The 23530-nt window shown below is 37.8% G+C and overlaps 1 protein-coding gene across 3 annotated transcripts in view; it reads left to right on the top strand.

Moving 5' to 3' along the window:
* SNTG1 (syntrophin gamma 1) overlaps positions 1 to 23530 on the top strand; it is an 814219-nt gene that overhangs the window by 642051 nt on the left and 148638 nt on the right. For all 3 annotated transcript variants that reach the window (XM_074944402.1, XM_074944401.1, XM_074944403.1), the window contains 3 exons: positions 31 to 113; positions 10470 to 10600; positions 16086 to 16215. In XM_074944402.1, coding sequence (XP_074800503.1) covers positions 31 to 113; positions 10470 to 10600; positions 16086 to 16215 — 344 coding nt within the window. The remainder of the gene's footprint in view (positions 1 to 30; positions 114 to 10469; positions 10601 to 16085; positions 16216 to 23530) is intronic.

The raw sequence follows: 23530 nt of genomic DNA, 5'->3' as shown, positions 1-23530 counted from the left end.
CAATGTTATATGCATGACTATTTTTATTAGGTGTCCCTAGTGACCAAAGCAGTGGCACATCATCTCCCCTCTGTGACAGTGGTTTGCATCTCAACTACCATCCCAACAATACGGTAAGAGATTGTTTTACCTTTCAGTGCTAACTCATTAGTGAGGTGATGGATAATATCCCAGAAAGGGCATGGGAAAAGATGGGGGTTACCTAAATAACACTGGATTTAGTTGGTGAATAAGAGTTTCCCTTTAGTCTTGGATATACCTATAACATTTTTGACTCATCCTGTTCTGAGGCATCCTATATTGATTTTCAATTAAACTTGTCTAAATGTATAAACCAGTGAGCTAGGGACTATTTTTCTCTTTTTTTTTTGGCCCTTTTTGAAGAGTAACTGCCAAAGAAACAACGTACAGCATGGTATAATTACCATGAGACACACACAGAATATAAAGGAACGTCAGTGTTATATATTTAGAGAAGTGGATCTGGCAGCTCTTCCACTGCTGCCTTAATTAGCTACTAGTGAGAAAACAGATATTTTGAAATTAGAGAGCATTCTTATTGAATATTTGTATAATCAATTAATTTGTGCCCCTTGCATTTCAAATGCTTCTTAAAAAGTAAGGGTAAGAAAACTTTCAAAGTCACTCCGGATGCTGCTGAACTATAAAATAGTTACAACGGTTGGGAATTTGTCAATTAAATGGTTTTCACCAGAAAATGCTGATTTGTCAATATTGGACCTTTTTGAAGAAAAAGGTTCGTTGTGACAATTTTTTTGGTTTTGAAAAAAAAAAATGAAAAAAGTTTGAAACTGTCAAAACATCCCATTTTGACATTGTTGAAACACAAACATTCTGATTGGGGGTCAAAATTACTTTTCATTTCAAAATGTATAGGCAAAATATAAAAATTGAAATTCAACTTTTTGAAATTATTGAAATATGTCATTGACACAATCCAATTTTTTTCCAGATTACCCTCCCAGCTCCCCACAATCATTTTTGAAAATTTCCATGGCATGGGAAAACAGTTTCCAAGTTCTAAAAATAATCCCACAAAACATACATAGCATATACAAAACAAAACATTTTCAGTATTTACTTTGTATTTATATTTTAACACACAAAAATAGAGCCTATACCTTAAAAATAATTAAAAATACTACTGAATTCTGCCCCCCCACACGCCAAGAAAGCAAACCAACCACTTTATTCCTGAGAAAAGAAATGTCTCCCAAACCAAAATTTTCCCACCTCATCTCTCTTGCTAAGCATGAAACATAGATATCTGTCTCTTGTCCCCCTACACTGAGCTAAGTGGTGTGGCAGAGAGCTGCTGAGCCAAGGAGAAACCACTAGTTACAGAAGGCAGTTAAGTAAAATCTTCTCCCTTCTACAGAAACCTCTTTGTGACTCACCAGTGCAGAAAATGGGACATGGACAGGAATGGTGGAGATAATGAGGCAAATTCTCAATTGGAGGTCAATGAAGCTATGACAATTTATACCAGCTGAGTGTCTGGCCCTATGTATGACCTTAAAAATTCTATGCAGAGATTGAGTGCACAGCAAGCCAAGGTGTGAATGTACAGCACTCTAGCCTGCCGCACATGCTGTGTGGACCCTGCTACTGCACACTAAAAGTTCTATAGTGCAGTCTGACATACTGCTATTTCAAACTGAAGTACATCAAGGCATGCTAGAGAATGATTGGTGTACAGTACCATGGTCCACATGGCTTGTCAGTGAGCAACAGGCTACAACACTGTACATTCACACCCTGGCTTGCCGTGCACTGACTGTGTAGCCAAGTCAACTGAGCTTATATTTGGTGACCTTAGTAATTAGAGCTAGGCAGCCTTCTTCAAATAAAATGAGAACTCTTCTGGACCATCTCCCAAGCCTTCAATTGAACTCAAACCATGCTTTCGTTGTCACTTCTAAAAACTCATTTTCTGGTACAATCAAAAGAAGATTTTCTTTCATAAAGTGGAATATTTAAGTGTACCTTTTTGCATGTTTCTGAAAAGGGGTGTAGTTTAAATTTCATTAAGTAGCATAACAAATTCTAATAAAAAGTGATAGTATAATGGCAAACTGTCACTTTAAGGTGAAACTCTACAGATAAATATTCAGATTACTATTCAGAGATACCTCTGAAGAGTATGGTACACTCTCTTCACAATGTAGGAAAAGACTTTAACTCATGAATATGAGATTATTTTTTTAAAATGCAGGAAAAACAAAGTGGTGGTCACTTTATACGGTCCTGGAAGGTGATATTTGACATGTAATACTCTTTTTGATGTGTATCAGACAACTCATAGATGGGCTTTTTATGATAAGCAAGACCTTTCACCTGGAATTATCCATTATAACTCCTACAGTATATTACCAGTAATGTTATAAACCTCTACATATGCAATAAAATATCAGAGTTTGAATTGGAAAGATAAGTGCTTATGTGTACTCCATCCTCAAGCTACAATCAGCTGGACTCTGACTTCACTGGGTCTCTGCACTGACAAAAAAGGCTGCCTCCATGGATCAGACTTCAGGATCAGATCTTTGCTTGTCAAGGAATATTAAAAAATACATTCATAAGTAAATGTCAGTGACTTTGCTCCACTGCTATTTGAGTGGATTCCATTATATGTGATTTGCAAGTTTTTGGATAATTTCTGGTTCATAAAAATGTTTAGTAATTTGAGAAAATACCTGTGAAATTTTGGGGATTTATTTTCATTCAAAAATGCATACTAGGAGGTGTTTGCTATTCACCATTCATTATCTGTTATTCTCCCATGTAAAATCTTACAGCTATGTAATCAGGGAGCAGAAACAATTCCCTGTGACAAACCACAAATCATGAATATTCTGACTGAACCATTAGTGCACAACACAAAGGTGAACATTTTTGACCAAGTTTGCCCATTTTTAAATTTGATAATTTTTATGAATAACAAATGAATAGGGGAAGGGTTACATTTTCAACAAACATTATTAACAATAAATAATTAAACCTAATCATGTCTAGTACCAAACTGCAGTCTAATTTCAGCCACAGGTTTTCATAGAATATTTGTGCTGCATCCAACTGTGAAATTATTTTGGAGAGTAAAATAATAAAATGTTATATAATATGTTTGTTTTAAAAATATGGTTTAAATGAGCTTACTTCACACGTGTTGAATGGAATGCCATTTGATGGTACATCACAACTAATGAAGGATGAACGTCAAAAACCCAGTGGTTCAAAGAACACCTCAGATATTACATCTTTATCCCACTCACTTTCACCTGTGAAACTGGGATAGAGATTTTCTTTTTTTGTGCTTAATTTTTTTTATTGATGTATTTAAATGAAAAAAAAAAGACAAATACAAAGAGATACATAAGTTATACATGCTAGCACCCTTTTTCTCCCATGGGTGAAAACTGAATGTGCATTAGTACATATGATTTCCCCTGCACGTCTCCTTGGCTCCTTTTCTTATGCAACGGACAAAAATAAGTATAGTGCGGGTTGTATGAAGGTCTGGGCTAGCCTAGCTAAGAGGTACCATTTTCATCCTCACCATCATACAAAAGTATCTATATAGAGTAGGGCTGTCAAGTGATTAACAAAAAAATAATTGCAATTAATCATGCAATTAAAAAATTAATTGCGATTAATTGTGCTGCTAAACAATAATAGAATACAATTTATTTAAACATTTTGGATGTTTTCTACATTTTCAAATATGTTGATTTTAATTACAACACAAAATTCAAAGTGTACAGTAAATTCACTTTGTATTTATTTTTTATAACATATATTTGCACTGTAAAAATGATAAACAAAAAAAGTAGTATTTCAATTCACCTAATGCAAGTACTGTAGTGCAATCTCTTTATCATGAAAGTTGAACTTACAATTGTAGAATTATGTACAAAAAATAACTGCACTCAAAATAAAACAATGTAAAATTATAGAGCCTACAAATCCACTCAGTCCTACATCTTGTTCAGCCAATCGCTCAGACAAATAAGTTTGTTTACATTTGTGAGAGATGATGCACGCTTCTTGTTTACAATGTCACCTGAAAGTGAGGACCGGCATTCGCATGGCACTGTTGTAGCAGGTGTCGCAAGATATTTATATGCCAGTTGCATTAACGATTTATATGTCCCTTCCCGCTTTGATCACCGTTCCAGAGGACATGCATCCGTGCTGATGACGGGTTCTGCTTGATAACGATCCAAAGCAGTGCGGACCGAAGTATGTTCATTTTCGTCATCTGAGTCAGATGCCACTAGCAGAAGGTTGATTTTCTTTTTTGGTGGTTTGGGATCTGTAGTTTCCGCATCGGAGTGTTGTTCTTTTAAGACTTCTGAAAGCATGTTCCACACCTCGTCCCTCTCAAATTTTGGAAGGCACTTCAGATTCTTAAACCTTGGGTTGAGTGCCTTAGCTATCTTTATAAATCTCATACAGGTACCTTCTTTGTGTTTTGTCACATCTTCAGTGAAAGTGTTCTTAAAATGAACAACATGTGCTGGGTCATCCTCTGAGACTGCTATAAAATGAAATATATGGCAGAATGTGAGTAAAACACAAAGCAGGAGACATACAATTATCCCCTAAGGAGTTCAGTCACAAATTTAATTAACATGTTATTTTTTTAATGAGCGTCTGTCAAGGTTCCTTCCCCACTCTGAACTCTAGGGTACAGATGTGGGGACCTGCATGAAAACCCCCTAAGCTTATTTTTACCAGCTTAGGTTAAAACTTCCCCAAGGTACAAACTATTTTACCTTTTGCCCTTGGACTTTATTGCTACCACCACCAAGCGTCTAACAAATATATAACAGGGAAAGAGCCCGCTTGGAGACATCTTCCCCCCAAAAATCCTCCCCAAACCCTACACCCCCTTTCCTGGGGAAGGCTTGATAAAAATCCTCACCAATTTGCATAGGTGAACACAGACCCAAACCCTTGGATCTTAAGAACAATGAAAAAGCAATCAGGTTCTTAAAAGAAGAATTTTAATGGAAGAAAAAAATAAAAGAATCACCTCTGTAAAATCAGGATGGTAAATACCTTACAGGGTAATCAGATTCCAAACATAGAGAATCCCTCTAGGCAAAACCTTAAGTTACAAAAAGACACAAAAACAGGAATACACATTCCATCCAGCACAGCGTATTTTATCAGCCATTTAAACAAAACAGAATCTAATGCATATCTAGCTAGATTACTTACTAAGTTCTAAGACTCCATTCCTTTTCTGTTCCTGGCAAAAGCATCACACAGACAGAGAGAACCCTTTGTTTCTCCCCCCGTCCAGCTTTGAAAGTATCTTGTCTCCTCATTGGTCATTTTGGTCAGGTGCCAGCGAGGTTATCCTAGCTTCTTAACCCTTTACAGGTGAAAGTTTTTTTCCTCTGGCCAGGAGGGATTTAAAGGTGTTTACCCTTCCCTTTATATTTATGACAGCGTCATTGGCATGGAAGCATATCCTCTGCAATGGTGGCCAAAGCATGAAGGAGCTTACAAATGCTTAGCATATCTGGCATGTAAATACCTTGTAACGCTGGCTACAAAAGTGCCAGTCAAATGCATGTTCTCACTTTCAGATGACATTGTAAATAAGAAGTGGACAACATTATCTCCCGTAAATGTAAACAAACTTGTTTGTCTAGTAATTGGCTGAACAAGAAGTAGGACTGAGTGGACATGTAGGATCTAAAGTTTTACACTGTTTTGTTTTTGAGTACAATTATGTAACCAAAAAAAAAATTTACATTTAGTTTCACTTTCATAATAAAGTGATTGCTCTACACCAGTGGTTCCCAAACTTGTTCCGCTGCTTGTGCAGGAAGAGCCCCTGGCGGGCCGCGCCGGTTTGTTTACCTGCCGCGTCCGCAGGTTCGTCTGATCGCGGCTCCCAGTGGCCGCGGTTCGCTGCTCCAGGCCAATGGGAGCTGCTGGAAGCGGCAGCCAGTACGTCCCTCGGCCTGCGCTTATATATTATTTTCTGCAAATAACCCCAGGGTTATTGGAGCATTGAGCACACTGGATGAGATACACCACATATTGTAATAAGCATGTGTAGGACCCATGTATCTTAAAAAGTGTGTTGTGGTGGTATTGATCATTGTAGCAGTGAAGATATGTCTGCTGATTTTTCATCTGTTCTGGTGGGGTTTGATGCTGCTTTAAGTTGGTGTGTCCTGGTCTGTGAGGAGTTTGCTTGTGATGATGAGCTTGGAGATTGGGGAGTAGTTTTGAAGGCCAGAAGAGGGGGTTCAAGAAAGATTTCTTTCAGGCTAGGGTCCACATTGAGTATGGGTTATAGTTGTTTGATGATACTCTGTATAGGTTCCAGTTTGGGGTGATAGTGACAACTAGGGGTGTGGGGTCAGAGGATTTTATTTCTGTATTAAAGCAAGTTCTCTCGGGGTAGTTGGGTGGCCTGTTCAAGGATGTAATCTACTTCTTTGGCGGAGTGTCCTTGTTTGGTGAAGGCAATTTTGAGTGTTAATGTGCATATCCTGGACTTTTTCCTCAAAGCATATTCTGTGGTGTCTGAGTGCCTGGCTATAGGTAACACATTTCTTGGTGTATTTGGGGTGGTATTTGGGGTGGTTGCTGAATCTCTGAAGGAAGGTGTGGTGATCCAGAGGTTCTTGTATATAGTTGTCTGTAGGGTTCCATTGTTGCAGCTGATAGCGGTGTCCAGGAAGTTCATGCTAGTGTGGAAGTGTTTCAGAGAGAGTTTAATGAACAGGTGATGGTTCCTGAAGTTGTGGTGGAAATCTATGTTGAGAACAAAATTTATTACAGAACCAAAGGATATGAAGAGAAGAAATTCTTCAATTGGCTTCACACCAGTGCTAAGATCCTGGGTAACAAATGAGGAATTAGAATTGCTCATTTATGAGCATTAATCCTATCTAATTGGTATTACTGAAACCTGGTGAGATGATTCACATTACTGGAATATTAAAATCAATGGTTGCAACCTATTTAGGAAGGATCAAATGGGCAAAAGAGGATGGGGAGTGGCACTCTATGTAAAAATGGTATTACCTGTTCCCAAGTCACTCATAATTCAGAAGAAAATTATTTTTAATACTTATGGATCAGTATTCTAATAGGTAAAGCACATGAGCAGGGTATAAGTTTTTGTCTGCTACAGACTACCAAACTTCTCTAGAGAACAGGATGACCACTTCTTATACACCTATCTGGAATTTGTAGAGAAAAACAAAGCTGCATGATCGTGGGGGACTTCAATTTGAGTGACGAATGTAGGAGGTTTCATGCTACCAGTACTAAAAGATCCTTGTAATTTTTAAACATGAGCTGTAGCTCACGAAAGCTTATGCTCAAATAAATTTGTTAGTCTCTAAGGTGCCACAAGTACTCCTTTTCTTTTTGCAGATACAGACTAACACGGCTGCTACTCTGAAACCTGTCATTAGAAAGGAGGTGACAGAAATTGATGGGGTCCCTGTGGAAGGGAAAACCCAGGGACCAGGACCCTACTTCATAATGAAAAAGAATCTCTTGGTCTGATAAAAATATTTTTGACTTGGCTAAATTTTTAAAACACAAGTGTCTGCCTGCATGGAATATGCGTAATGATAGGGGTTCTTTCAGTAATGAACTCCCTCCATTCTATTGGCACTATACATGTGTACACAACACAGACCTCTATTTTTCCACACGAGTTACACATACAGAATGGGGCATTGATGCACCTGGTATTACATTCTGTGGCCCTATGCCATGGTATGAATTATATCTCATTCATAATTACCAGAGTGTAACTCTCTAGAGTAAATACAATGAAAATGTTATATTTAATAAGAGCATATTGAAAACAATATTAAGCAGAAGTAGATTCATTACACATTCATTATGCAATTAGTAATTAAAAGGCTGTTTTCACTGATTAAATTATACATAGGTATAACTTAAAGCATATTGGGTTCTTGGTAGACAGAACGGACAGTGAGTACTGATTTCCTCAGTGATATGTAGGGATAACAAGGCCCCCTGCCTCATTCAGGCACAGGTTAAACATAGTATGTGATTATGTGATGCAGTATAGCTTTAGGACGTGATCGCTGTTGTTAATCTTGTCTGTGTATTTCCATTATAACCCCTTTTTCATTCATAACTTTCTGAAATGTTCACTAGGTCTGGGGTGAAATCCTGGCCCCTCTGAACTAAATAAGAATTTTGCCATTGACTTCATTGGGGTCTGAATTTCACCTCTCTCAGCTTTAATGGTGTTGTAGTTTTTGTTTGTTTGTTTGTTTTCTGTAAGTAGTTCTGCCTTTTTTGACTAAGAAGGGAGTGGGGAATAATATATGTCTCCCATTTATAATGTTAATATAATTAAGTTATTATTATTATTTATTATTATTATTATTATTCGTGGTAGTAATAATATCCCAGTAGCACCTAAAAATCTCAAATCAGGGATTTATGTGCCATTGTGCTAGGCACAGCACAAGCACTAATTAAAAAGACAATGCATGCACCAAAAATATTCTTCAGCATTTTGGAAACAACTGAAGAACAGAGAGTAGAAACCTAAAATTTGACAGTAAAATTACTGTTGTAGAAAATTGCCTTGGGGTGTTCTAGTAAAATGTGTTGTATTCTGCAGGTCAAGGGAGCATATGCAAAACACATGTACACATGTGCATGCACACACACTGCAAACTGTGAAGATATTCTGTTTGCTTTATTTTAATGTCATTTTAATTATGTCCATACGATCCTAGAAATATAGGTCTGCAAGGGACCTTGAGAAGTCAACAAATCCAGCCCCCTGCACTGGTGCAGGACCAAGTATACTTAGACCATGCCTGACATGTATTTGTCCAACCTGTTCTTAAAAACCTCCAATAATGGGGATTGAAGGAACAGAAATGGACACCATGTAGAGTCAAGCACAGGAGTTTATTACGCACAGCGATGGAGGAGTGTCACTTTGCTTATTTGGCTCAGAGACACTGCAAAACAATTGATTACAATAGATAATATAGAATGCTCATTGGGCGGAGAGAAGTGATGGGGTGGGAGTCCCCAAGCCCCTGGATAGGTTTTAGCAGCAAGACAAGATAAGCACAATAAGACAATGGTCTAAAAGATTGCATAATGGCTCCACCCATGGTTTAGATTAACATAGTGCTGATTCACAGGTGATTACCCTCAAACTATCTCTATTAAAGTATATAGGTTAAATCCTAATTTTGGGGTCCAGGGGAATGAGGTAGCAGCTCTCACGGTTGATCAACAGGTACATTCCTGGAGATTTAAAGCAAAAAAGCAGTAATTAGTATTTAAAAATAACTATTGTTTATAGTTTTACCCTTGCATTTCTATGGACTAGGATTGGCATACATCTGTGAGGGGAGGGTGTCATTGCTAATGTCAGTCATGTTAGGCCTCTTCCCAAACTCTGTTCTGGTATCTGAGGGGTATTGTACCACTATCTTCTACCTGCCCCAGGGAGTTAACTTTAAGACCCTTCTCAGCGCTTTGTGTGTTTGTAACTCGCGATAAGGACACCCAATTACGGCTCACCATCTGGAGTTATGCTGACTCTGCTCATCGACTTGAAACACACAAGGTTGTCTGTCTACCCCAGCTTTCTCTTAGCCATGTATTGTTCTTTGTTAGCTAGCCCTCATGCCCCAGGCCAAGCTGTGGACTTCGGGCCTATATTAAAAGTTCTGAACAGAAACTGTGGTAAAGATTTTACATCCACAGCAATGGATTTTGGCCCTTCAGGGATTCTATGCATTCCTTTGGAAGCCTATTACAGAGCTTAACTGCCCTTATAATTAGAATGTTTTTTCCTCTAATATCTAATGTATATGTTCCTGGCTGCATATTAATATAACACATGATAAGTGGGAGGAATATGGTGACCCCTTGAAATAGAAGACATTTTACAATTTGGTACTAAAGCAATTGCAGGTTGTCAAACATGGCAATTTCAAAATATTTATGAAATATCGTATAATAAGCCTAAATTGTGGCATTTTGAATAGCTACTTTTATATTCAACACTTCAAAATGTTGTCCTTTACCTTTGAATTTTGAACACCTTCCTTGGCTATTCATTGCAATAACATGATTCAGTAACATTTGATTCTGTTCTTTTGTTTTCCCCAGGCTTGTAATATTCATTTCTATAGTTTACAATATAGAGCATTGGTTCAGGGAATGGCAGTTGTTCGCAGTTCCTACACCCATACTTGTTTAGGTTTTTGTTTTGCAATCAAAACTGAAAAAAAAGAATCACTCCACAGCTTACTAAACCTGATCAAATAGAATTTTCAGGAAAGATTTTATTACATAAAACAAGGCACCAAATACTTGAAGGAAAAAAGTCTGTCTCTCTCTATGGTAGATGATTATGATGAAGGCCAAAAATCAGAAGTGTTTAAAATTTCTTCCAGGATACGCTATCATGTTCCTCATGGCCAACATCACCAGGGCTTAGGTGGGAGAAGAGATGGTGTGATCTCCGATTAATCCCGCTCCTTCATTCCCGTTTTTCCCAGTACCTCCCAGGATCAGATTTGTGCAGGTAAATAAGTATGTATGCTTGAAATTTGTCTTGATTGTGGATAGATATAATCTTAATGGTAACTTAGTAAATCAGCACTTCAGTTGAAAAGATAAATATATATTTCCCCATAGTCATGGGCCATAGAGCTGCTTGATTGTTCAGTCCTCTGACTACTTGTCTCGGTTTAGTTTAATAATGATTCCAATGTTAATCATGGCTCTCAAGCCAATTTAATAGACATCAGCAAGGAAGTTAAAAAATAATAGTTATACTTGAAAATCTTCCCAAATATTTTGCATTTAAGTTGATTTTTGTTCAGGAATCTTATAAAGCAAGCTTAATAAGCACATCATTTTAATGGTCTGAACACCTAGATATCATTGCTTTCAATTCTGCCAGCAACATACAGCAATAGACATTTTCTAATAGGTGTCAGTATGAGTTTTACTCAAGTAACTAAGAGGCAGCTGTGTACATGCACACTAGCCCAGTACATGTCCATACTTCAGTCTGCCACCTGTGCCTCCAACCAACTAAGACAAAATTGTTCTTAAGCATTTAGGAATCACAGGAATTAAAATACAAAACTCTGATGGCAATGGTAACAAATCAGTTACCATGTAGATTTCATGATTGGCTGGTATTCCTGACTAGAACTGAGCAAAAATAATTTTTTTGGTTCATTGGCTAAACCAAAAAAAATGTGAAAAAAAAGGTTGTTTTGAGTCAAACAAAATATTTTCCTGTGTTTTCAGGTGGTTTTATTTATTTATTTTGTGTTAAATGTAGGCACATTTTTAAACGAAACATCATTTCAAAATGAAAATTTGAAATGTGTTGTTATGAAATGTCAAAATGTTTTGACTCTCTTGGAAATTTTTTCCCCATTGCTTTTTCTTTTTTCCTTTTTTGCTTGCTTTTGGCTGAAACAATTTACCAAATGAATTTGCCAACAGTTTCAGTTGACCCAACTGTTTGATTTCACCTCCTCTGTTCCTGGCATCAGCTTCATTTACTGTTCTTCGGCTTGGTGTAGGAAGAACGAGGACTACATTATACCCTGACTGCTCATTACTAGGTAGTGATGGATGTTGAGAGAGAAAGAGAGAATTTAAAAAATGGGAATAAAATGGGGACAGGAAACTTCTCTGGGGAAATGGAAGGCATGTCATTACTTCGGTCAAATTTGAACACTGTGCTGTAAACTCAACTTAGGGTATGTCTTCACTACCCGCTGGATCGGTGGGCAGTGATGGATCAAGCAGGGATCGATTTATCGCATCTAATGTAGACACGATAAATCGACCTCTGAGCGCTCTTCCGTCGACTCCTGTACTCCAGCGCCACGAGAGGCGCAGGCAGAGTCGATGGGGGACCGGCAGCGGTTGACTCACCGCAGTGAAGACACCACGGTAAGTCGATCTAAGTACATCAACTTCAGCTATGTTATTCACGTAGCTGAAGTTGTGTAACTTAGATCGATCCCCTCCCCAACCCAGGGTAGACCAGGGCTAAGCAATTGACTTCAGTGAGGACTACTCACATGGTTAAAGTTAAACACACATGTAACTAGTTTTTGGATCTGGGGCCTTAAAGTTTAATTTTGAACACTGACAAAATACAATTATATTCTATTCGTTTTGGTTCTAACATGCATAGACTTACGGAGTTCATACTTAGGTACAGCAGTTTCTTTTAAGAATGTAACCATATATCTGAGATTTAAATCCAGCCCATGATTTCCAGAAAAGAAATTTATGAGTATGTCTAGGTCAAAGTAAAATGATGTTATGTGTTTTCATCCTAGAATAATTGCACAGTCTCCTGTATCCTCCTATATTAACTATGTAACATGAACAATTAACCCAACACAATTTACATGGAAGAAAGTTGAGCTGGCAATGAGAAAAAATTATGTTTTGGTGGACAATTGTTTAAAAACAACTTTTAGTTGTGTTGGGTAAGCCAGATTCTGGCCCTTCTGATTACTGAAAATTACTCTGGAATACAATAGTTTCTCAAAAGTGTTATCAGAGGAATGCAGATAAATTCATAATGATGATTGAAAACACTGAAGCTATTGAAAGCAATATTAATGAGAGGATATTGAAAACAGTATTAAGTAAAAATAGATTCATTACACATTATGTAATTAGTAATTAAAAGCCTGTTTTCACTAAACAAATTGTGTAACATGATGCCTTTTTATGTCTCAATTAGTTCATATTTGTGTTTTGAAAATATAGAATGATATATAAGTATTAACTAAGTATCATTATTGTATTCATTATCATCATCATCATCATCACTTATCTACTTGTAATGGACCACTTTATGCACAGTATTGGAGAGGAAACTTCTAGTAATTTGAAGGTTAATTCAGGACAGTGTTCAAAAAGACTTTGACATGCTTTCAATTGTTTGGTTTTTTTACACCACCTTTTAAAAATGTTACTGTACAGAAATATTCTGTTTCATACACATGCTCACATTTATGATTACCCAAATTCTTGCACACAGCCTTGATAACATGGATTAAAGTATAAGCTAATCAAAGAGCAACATTTGCAACATACTAGTACTTTAACCTTAAAATAAAGCCACATGCTGCCAGACTTATGCTTTTTGACTTATTGATTTAAAACCTTCCATGAATTTCATGCTGCAGAAGCCCAGGAACTCAAATTCTACTCAGGCAACTAATTCAGCAAGAAATCAACTGGCAGACAGAACCAATGTTCTTAAATATTTTCTGTACCATAGAATAGAAAAACATGGTGCAAACCAAAGGGTATTTCAAATCAGGTTTTTTCTTCTATATATCACAAACCCTGAGTTTGATTTATTTGTGTCTACGTGATCATGTATATGAACAGCAAAGGGATTCCAACTTTTCACTGGGGTTAAAGAAGAGATTCTTATCATCTCAACATCCCCAGGCCTGGAGGAGAGTCCTTTATCTGATGCTCATTAAGCTTCAGCCAGTAGAAGGGCTTGGTTTTTTTTGTTTTTGTTTTTGGGGGGTTTTTTGGCTTAGGAAAAGCTGCATTTACTCCCTGATGATAAGAAAGGGGTCAGAACTGGCTTCCCTGAAACCAGGTGATCAACCTTTTTGTGCGTGTGTATGCATGTGTGTGTGAGTGAGTGTGTGTGTCCCAATATCCTGCTGAAAAGGGACTTTTTCCCCTTGTCAAGAAGGAATTTCTGATTATTTTTTCCATGCCTAAAAGAGAGCCAGAACTTCTCTTTGACTCTGTTGGATGAAAAATCCTTTGTTTTCCCTCCTTGCAAAGAAGAAATAGGAAAATTCTATTTTCACCTTGCTAAGAAGGGACTCGGACTGTCTGCTTGCCAGGAGTCCTGAAAAAAACATTCTCTGCTCTAAACAGAGAATCAGTCTGTTTTCCTGAACATGGTCTCTGTTGAGTTTATGTGAAGTAAGGGCCTGACTTTCACTCAGAAGGGGTATTTACAGGGAAAACAGATGTGTCTTTGACCAGAACAATCCAACCATGGGAAGGGGGCTCAGGCTGGAGGAACAGGGCTTATATATACTCCCCTGGATGCACAGGAGCCAGTAGTTTACCCTAATCCCCACCGCCCAGTCACCCACCTTTTCCAACCTAAATGGAAGAGGAGAGAACTTTCAAGGAACTGCTATCCTTTTTTTTTCTGGATGGTTCAGAAAGACTCCATGCCTTTGAGCTTATGATGGGGGCATTTAAAGGGAAAACAGGCATGTCTTTGACTGGCTCTGCTCTTAGATGTGGATGAAGGCAACAGTCACCCTGAATATGGGAGTTACTAACTCACTAAAACAAAGAACCCTCATTTACGAGATATACAGCAGCTGGACATTCCACAGAACTATAATGCAGTTTTAAGAAGTAGAAAGAATCTTTAGAAAATCTTTTATGATGTCAGCAACTGATTTCATTATGTGAGACCCAATCTTCCTCTTAAGGATGACTGATTGTGGATGAGCTACTCTCACAGTACCTGACTGACACATGCCTAATTTTGAACTATGAATTTAGTGCTAAAGGATGGAGTTCTCACAGAATGCCAAGTTTGGGATGCCATAGTCTCCATGTGCTTTGCAATTTCTTGTTCTGGGAGATGAAATGAGGCTCGGCTTCGGTGGCTGTTAAACCAGAGACCCGGGAGCCTCCTACAGGCTGCATTCCAGAAAGGCTCTTTACTGAAGAAATTAAGTCCCTTAGTACTTAGTAAACAAACGTTTTCTCTTGCTTTGTAATTGCCTGGCATTCAACTGCAGTAAATCAGTCTGCAATGCATGACAACACATTATATAACTGCCCAGATTAGGCTACTTGGATGGCTTCCACTTATGTCAATAAAAAGGAGTACTTGTGGCACCTTAGAGACTAACCAATTTATTTGAGCATAAGCTTTCGTGAGCTACAGCTCACTTCATCGGTTGCATCCGATGAAGTGAGCTGTAGCTCACGAAAGCTTATGCTCAAATAAATTGGTTAGTCTCTAAGGTGCCACAAGTACTCCTTTTCTTTTTGCGAATACAGACTAACACGGCTGTTACTTTGAAACCTGTCACTTATGTCAATGAGTATCTCGTAGACTTCCATTGTATTTAGTTTATGCTCAAATATTGCAGAAAGGTAATATGAAAAAAATCATTGTGGATCAATTTTGAATTCTCCAATCCTTTCATAAGTAGTTTAGAACAGCATAATTTTAAAACAAAAACTCTATCACTTATAGGAACCAGCATAGAACAATTAGACACTAAGCTAACTTCATTTAAAGAATGGCTTTAAAATCAAAACTTTTAGGGATGAAATTTTTATTATATGACATTTCAGGAAACCTTGCTTTCAATGTTTGATAATGAATTTCTTACATTTGTACTTTTTCACTTCATATAACAGTTGTTAAACTTCCAAATAATCCCAAATACAGTGGTATAAATATTGAATTGATTTTAAAAATGCACCAGATATTCTCATTTATTTAGCTTCTGAGGCTATTCAGGTAAGTATTTTGAGGAGACTCTATGAACTGGAATTCTGAGGGGAAAACATTGTTCTATAACTGATGTAGAGGCATCATAAAATTTCCCAGAACTGAGTAATCATTCAGTCTAAGGGCCAACACTTTCAAACCTGGGTGTCTAAAGTTAGGCTTCTAAATCCATTTTAAGAACTTAAATCAATTGCTTAAATACAGATTTAGGAACTTAACTTTAAATAGTCAGGTTTGAAAATGTTGGTCAAGATTTCCAAGCAACCATTCTTATCTTTGTAGCTCTGCGATCTATAAAAGTTAAATATAATCTTGATTGACCTGTTATTACATTCATTTTAATTAAAGTTAGATATATATAAAATGAGATAACTAAGATGAGAGTTCAGCAGTGGACCATTGTGGTTGAAAGAAAAGCTTTTCTACATGTGGTGTTAAGATGATATGTTCGAACAGATGACTTTTTCTGCTGACCTGATCTGTTATGAAATGTCTATAGGCAAAATGCATTCCAAATAATTGCTGTGGATGGAGTTTGCAGTGGAATAATTCAGTCTCTCTCTGCTGAAGACTGTATGGACTGGCTACAAGCAATAGCAACTAACATTTCCAACCTCACAAAGCACAATGTAAGTATATATCAAAGTGGTTCAGTGGATTTCCAAATCATATTTGACCATCGCTATTGTAAAATGTCTCATAGGTTTAAACATAGAATTATCTGTTCATAAACAATGCTTGAGATTTCCTCAGGGAAGTCAGCTCAGTCTATCATAAAATCAGACTTTTTGAAAACTCTTTGAAAGGGAAATGATTTTCTCCCCAGCTATACTGTCCACTTCATCACTATCAGGATTATTTGCTTTTTAGTAGTACCTACCAGATTTAGAGAAACAGAGCTTGAAATTTAGGAAGATCAGGTGACTTGGTTATGCATGTCTGCAAGTAAAAAGTAAATGTTATTTTTATACATTTTGAAAAACAGAAATACATTTTTCCTTGTAAGTCCATTAGAGCAGGGATCGTGCCTACCTTTGTGTTTGCACATCATCCTAACACACAGGTGTCCTGATCCGGGCCTCTGGATGCTTTCATCATATCAACACATAACATTAATAATGCATTTGTGCTTCATGCTTTTACTTTATTCATGGTTTAATCTTATGTGAGAGATGTTTCGTATTCTACTGAGGATACATTTAGTGCAAAAGCTTTTCCAAACTACCTTACTGATAAAATGGCAGGGTATTTGGTAGATTAGATATCATTTGTGTATCAACTTTTGCATTGTATGTTTTTCTTTACTCAAGGGGGGCAAATACGCATGGGGCTAAACTTATCCGTATTATAAGCCATGTAACTCACCAATGAACAATTCAGCCCATTGTGTTTTAATTTAGGTCCCATAAGATTTCCTTCAATCTGAATTACCTTCCCCTACCTGCTTCAAAATTTGTTTTTATTTCAAATGCTGGGAACACATTGAAGGTGCTTTATATTCTAGTTTCAAAACTATGTTCCAGCTGGCAGCAATATGTAAAAGTCAGTGCATTGGAAAAAACATGATAGACATGAATTCATCCACCATCTGTAAGCTTCCATGCGATACAAGCCAAATTTCTTGGCTATTTATTCATCCCTGTAATGTTGTTGCTGCATAAGACTGCCAGTCTCACCAGGATCCTGACAAATGAGGATGCTCTTTCTTTCTGTTATGAACTTGAGATCATACTATAAACTATTTTTGCTATTTACAATAGAGCATTTGTTTTCTCATAATAATGCGTTGTTGCACACAACCATCTGGCATCGCTTTAAATGGCTCTGATTATGCTGTAATCACAGCTACCTAAAGTAACTTCATTTTGCTAAAACATTGTAGTTACATGACAAGTCTTATTTCAATATTTTTAAATGAGCACAGTATATAATTCCACAGTAGATTCCATAAAACACTAGGAACAAATGTAGACAACACTCTACAGTAAGAGGTAAATGGATAATTATTCCTTTATTGTGCAAATATTAGGTTGTTGTTTTATCACCGTGGCTCACAGTGGAATGGCTTTAATTGAGGGTCTGTCAGGGTTTATAATCCCTCTGCGTAATAATTGTCTATATGTATATCTTGAAGTCCAGCCTTCCCATGGCCAGGCTGAACTCATGGGAAGTGATAAGGACTCTGTTTTTTATAATGCAGTCATACTGTTCTTTAAAAAAATATCAATTACCAGTAAGAATTACAGTTGACATCATACAGTGATGAGTGAACATACGATCATTTGGAGACACAGATATGAGGAAAATAACTGCATTGCTCTGCACAATGATCAGATGAGATGAGAGGTGCTTCTGATTCATCTCCATACAGAATGGATATTGACATTCCCATACTGTTGCTGTTAACAATGTTTTTGCCTGAGAAAGATAAGACATTTAGTTGCGGTCACAACTGATTCTACTCTAACTTGACATGCAAGGCTACAAATGACAAAAAGGTTACAGGCCTTCCTATAAACGAGAAGACAAACAAATGGATATGTACTCTGCTGATTTTTTGGTTTGAATTACATTCATACTTACTCCTAGTGGCTGTGTCAATGTATTTACCCTTTACTTTGAGGCACAGCGCTGAGCAAATGTAAGTAATAAGGGTCAGAAAAGTCTTAATAACTCCTGACAGCCTCTTCCGTAGACACTGTGCGTGGCTGAAGCTCTGTTGGTTAGTGTTTGGGTACAGTTAAGGAACAGCGGGTCAGTGTAGCATGCTGCAGAATAATGGTCTGGCAGAAGTTAATACTTTTCTCAGCCATTAGAACTAAGCTGGAGAATTTTTAATTTATGACCCACAAAATGGCAGAAAGACCATTTGGTGACTCAAATCCCATAAACCTTTGCATGGGGGAGGATAAGGCTTTCCCCTCTCCTCCCTGCTTGCACAATGCTTAGTTTGGAGATGTCAGAAGCAGTGATCTGTGGCTCCAAAACCCCTGGAAGCAGCTCTGTGGTCTCTTCTAATTGAGACCTGTATGGGTGGGAAGGAGGATGGGAAGCTGCCAGTTTGGATGCTGGGCAGGAGGGTGAATGTAAAGCTGGAAGTAGCAGGAGCATGAGGAACAAGGAAGCTGATCCTTCCTTCCTTTACCCCGGTTCCCACTGGGACTTTCCAACAGGAGATTTTGCTGTTCTCAGCCAGTAGGGTGTGAGCCACAAGCTTCCTCAGAACTAGAGCTGAGCAAGCAATTGATATTTTCATTTAGTAGCAGAACCAAAAAAATCCAAAAAAACCCCAAGTTGTTGAACCAAAGCTGAATTTTGTTTTTTTCTTTCAGCAAGAAATGGAAAAAAAATAATTGGGATTGAATGATGTTTCAGATGTCATTTTGATTGCTTTTTAAAATTGAAACTGTTTCAATATTTTTGAAATTGTTTTCCTTATTTTTTTTTATTCAGCTGAAACTATCTGCCTAATTTGACGCGAATTTGTGAATAGCTTTAGTTGCTCTGGAACTGGATTTTTGACTGAAAAATTTCACCCAGCTATACTCCTCACCTGGTTCTTGGTTGCCCTGTGCTGTTTGAGTAGTTCTGCTCAAAGAAATGTTAAATTCTGCTCATTTACTTCTGCTGAATATCTGCTCCTGTGGAGGGGAAGTTGTGTAGTTGTGTGAAGGTGGCAGCAAATAGCACCATGGCTTTTAAGGGAACTGTGCTGTGAGGAGCCGAGGGACTGACTCAGGGGTCATGTTCTTTATGAGGACCTTTTGTGTCCACCACTTGCCAGGGCCTCAATCATCAGTACAGTATATTCTCGAGGGATTCAATCATTTCAAAATTCTGAATGACTTCAATGGGGACAGAATTTCAACAAAGATCATTATCAAGCTCAGCTCAGTTCAAAATAATTCTGTGGCACAATGAGCTATACGAGTGCTACAACCACGAAAAAAAGACAGAAGCTTTAAATCTTTGTTACAGGTAAATACAGTGCATCAGGTATCTGCCTAGAGTAGGGCTGAACAGTATGTTTGGTGGGTTATCCTCTGTGTCCATTTGTCACTCTTGCCCATTCCTCTTTCTGTGAAATATTTCTACATAGTGTGATAGTATCTCTGCCATGTCTTTCCTTTCTCCTTTCATCATTTCCTTGAAACTCTTCAACAATGTAATCGTTTTGCTTATGACTGTTACCTTGGAGCTAGTACTTTATGATAAAATATTTTGTCAAACATTAACTCCAGAAAGACAGCTAAACCTGCGTACGTCATCCAAGAGGTAAAGTGGTGACAAAAAGTAATTGTAAATGTACGACAGAAACGTGTATAAGATCTTGTGAGATTTACTACAGTATCTCAGTTTATTCAATGGGTCAAAACGGTGATATTGCACACTTTCCAGGTAAATCTTACACGATGTCACATATCTGTGAAATTACTATGCCACAGCCATACTGCCCTGCAGAGGAAGAATGGACTTGTGGTTAAGGCACTGGACTAGGATTCAGCAGATCCTGAGTGACCTTTGGCAAGTTATTTGCCTGTGTTTAAAATTCAATTGAAGTCAATGGGACTTGAGCATGTTCTTGAAGTTAAACACAAGCTTAAGTGCTTTCCTGACTCAGCGAACTCATCTCTTTGCCTCCATTCTTCTTTTGTAAATTGGGTATAGTTAGGGTAGCCAACCCTCCAGGATTGTCCTGGAGTCTCCAGGAATTAAAGAGTAATCTTTAATTAAAGATTATGTAATGTTATGAAACCTCCAACCACAACTGGTAGCCCCAGGTATAGTAATACTTTCCTGCCTCCCAGATGTATCTGAATCAGGCAGAGCAGGGACTTGAACCTGGCTCTCCCACAGCCTACGTGAGCTTCCTAACCAATAGGTTATTGTCTATTCTGTGGGTCTTTCTCCTTCCTCTGGCCTCCTCTGCTCCCCCTACACCCGGAATCCATCCTGGACTTGGGAAAATCCTGACAAAAAATGTGTCAGGAAACAGATATATTTCCACAAAACATTTTGGTTTCAGTGAAAAAAATGCTTTCTAGAAAAGTTTTCAGCCAGTTCTAGTTGACAGCCTGTAAGGAAGAAATGGAAACCTAAAGATGAATGTGGCCGGTCTGGAAGTGGGAGAAATGTTATGTACTGAATGGTCCTAAACGTGTTATCTGGAATTTTCTACCAAGGCAAAAAGTCTGCACATTTCATGTAAAACAGGCTCTATTTACTTTAAAGTGTTTCCAGCTGTCCCCCAGACAACATACATCTTTGTGACTCCAAAGACCTTGCGACCTCTTTCCCATCACCCTGTCTGTAATGGGAAGAAGATCCTGAAGGCCTTCTTTCCCATACTGTTTGCCCATTCCTGTTATGTTCCTTCTGGAAACATTTACCTCATCTGAGAGCTCAAAATTGAACACACTCGCAGTACAAAGATTGGATGTACATTTTTGTTTTCATAGTTTCTTGAGACACGATGACCTGACTGAAAGTTTTCATGCATGCAAAACACTCAAAATTATTTTAATCAGCTCCTCCTCCTCCTGTTCTTCCACTTCTTGTAAATGCTGGGTTACGCTCAATCTGCCATTTGAAAACTCATGTTTTTGTGTTATTGATGTGTTCCTATGGTTTGCTTTTATTTGTTAGGTATTCACTTACATTTTCTGTAATTTGCTTTACATCGTACTTCACTAACTTGCTGGTTGCACCTTACTGACTATAGAACTATGGTGTAATTTACACCATTTGGGATGTAGTTCTGACTGGGTTGATCCAGATTTACATTATGTGCAGCCTCAGAGCAAAGGCATGAAATTCAAAAATTTCTTGATAAAATTACAGTATGTTTCACCAGCTTACCCAGAAGCCCTTTAATTTGGGCAAATAATACTACCAAGTGGGAAGAGTGTGCTTCTCACAATGGTGGTGCGGGGGAACAGCTTCAGAAAATGAAATGTAAGTGGCTATGCTTCTGCATCCATAACACTGTAAACTAGCTTTAACATTGTCTGGGATTAATGCGAACTCGCAGTAGGTCCAAGTGCTTTCATGAGTACTGCAGTTGTTATGATGTGTTCTAATCACAGTGACAGTGCAAGATGACAGGTCTTGGATTTGGAATACAGCTTTGATTTAGTCACTGTAGGCATTCAGGCAGCTCATGAAGCCCCATTTTTACCAGAGTTCGCAGACAGTATGCTTTTCATTTGTCCCTAAATGTTCAAATTATTTTTTCAAAATATGTCCGTTTTTATTATGAACTAAAAGGAAAGAACCACTCTGCAGTAATGTTACTTATTAGTCTCACAGCTATTACAATGTCACTTGATGTAAAATATTATCATTCATGCTTCCATATATTACTACAGCCCCAAACTACAAGCAGTGTGAGAGCAAAACACATCCGTAGAGAGGATAAACTGAAAAAGCCTTGGGTTTTATTAAATACATCTTCAAACAGTAGAGCCATAATTTACCTCTAGAATGTTGTAAGCTTTAAAAAAAAAATGCATTCCATTGCCAAACCAGCTGCATTACACTGATGCCGAGGGAATACCTTTTGTGTTTGTTTTGTGAGTGTTATTTCGATTATGCTGGCTCAGAGGTAGGAATAGCTGCTCCTTCGCTAGTATGTAGTCAAATGATAAATGGTAGTATTATGTGCACATTGAGTTGAAAAGAAAAATGCCAGAATACTTTTTCTTTGGCCCCTATGTGGGATTTAAAGTATAGCGGTAAGGCTATTTTCCCTCCATTGTCTAAGTTGAATTAAAGTTTGTCTGCAGTTACTGATAGTCCAAATGCATATTCTGATTGGTTGCTAAGTCCTTTTAGATAATGCTCTTCCCACACAGCAACCCCCAGTGGAGCAGAGCTGGGGCCTTATCACTGAAAAACAAAACCATAATCTCTAAACTCATTATATTAAATACTAAAGGGAGAGTTAATGGGGAGAGGGACAAAAATATTAGTACCAGCCTGGGAGGGAATGAGGAAAGGCAGCTGGGATTTTACAGAGAGGGAGTGAATAGAGGGGGGGAAAGTGATAATTTTAAATTGCTCTTTCCTGCCAAATGGTCAAATTGACCTTTCAACAGTAGAGTGGGGACTTCTAGACAAAAAGAAAAGGAGTACTAGTGGCACCTTAGAGACTAACCAATTTATTTGAGCATAAGCTTTCGTGAGCTATAGCTCACTTCATCGGATGCATCCGATGAAGTGAGCTGTAGCTCACGAAAGCTTATGCTCAAATAAATTGGTTAGTCTCTAAGGTGCCACTAGTACTCCTTTTCTTTTTTGCGAATACAGACTAACACGGCTGCTACTCTGACTTCTAGACACTCACCCCAGTTTCAGTTGTATTGGGAACTGTTTGATACTCCAAATTGAGTTTCTTGTAATACAAAGTGTTGAAGGTGACTGAATCACTAACTGCTGTTGATATAGTATCCAGGCTTCTGGGACTAGACGGAGAGAGAATAACAAAAATGCCTAGTTGTTATGTAGCACTCTTCATATGTAGGTCTCAAGACAAAAATCAGATTATGCCTATTTTTTTCAGGTAGGGAAACTGACTACATAGAAGTTAAATGACTTTTAGTCCCTCTTTTCTCTTATTCCTCCAGGAAATATATCTCCTAGTGATAGATACATTGGAAGTCTCATCCTTCTCCTCACTAACAATTTTAGAAAAAAAAAAGATTTTTTTAAGGATAAATTAATGAGAAATGTAGCAATAAGCCACATCAGGGTATGAATCATTAGTAGGCTATTATTAGACTTCTTGGGGTTGAAAGTACTCTTTGCTTGGTCACCTACTACACAAGGGCTATAGATACCCACCATCGGTCTAGAAATTCAGGTGCTGTGGTGGCTTATTATTATTGTCAGATGGGCACAATGGGCAGATTCTCAGCTGGTGCATATCGACATAATTCTGTTTCA

Source organism: Natator depressus, chromosome 2 (genome assembly GCF_965152275.1).
Source record: "Natator depressus isolate rNatDep1 chromosome 2, rNatDep2.hap1, whole genome shotgun sequence".
NCBI classification, from domain to species: Eukaryota; Metazoa; Chordata; order Testudines; family Cheloniidae; genus Natator; species Natator depressus.
Note: the sequence above shows the minus strand (reverse complement) of the source record. Positions and strands in the feature narration are given on the sequence as shown.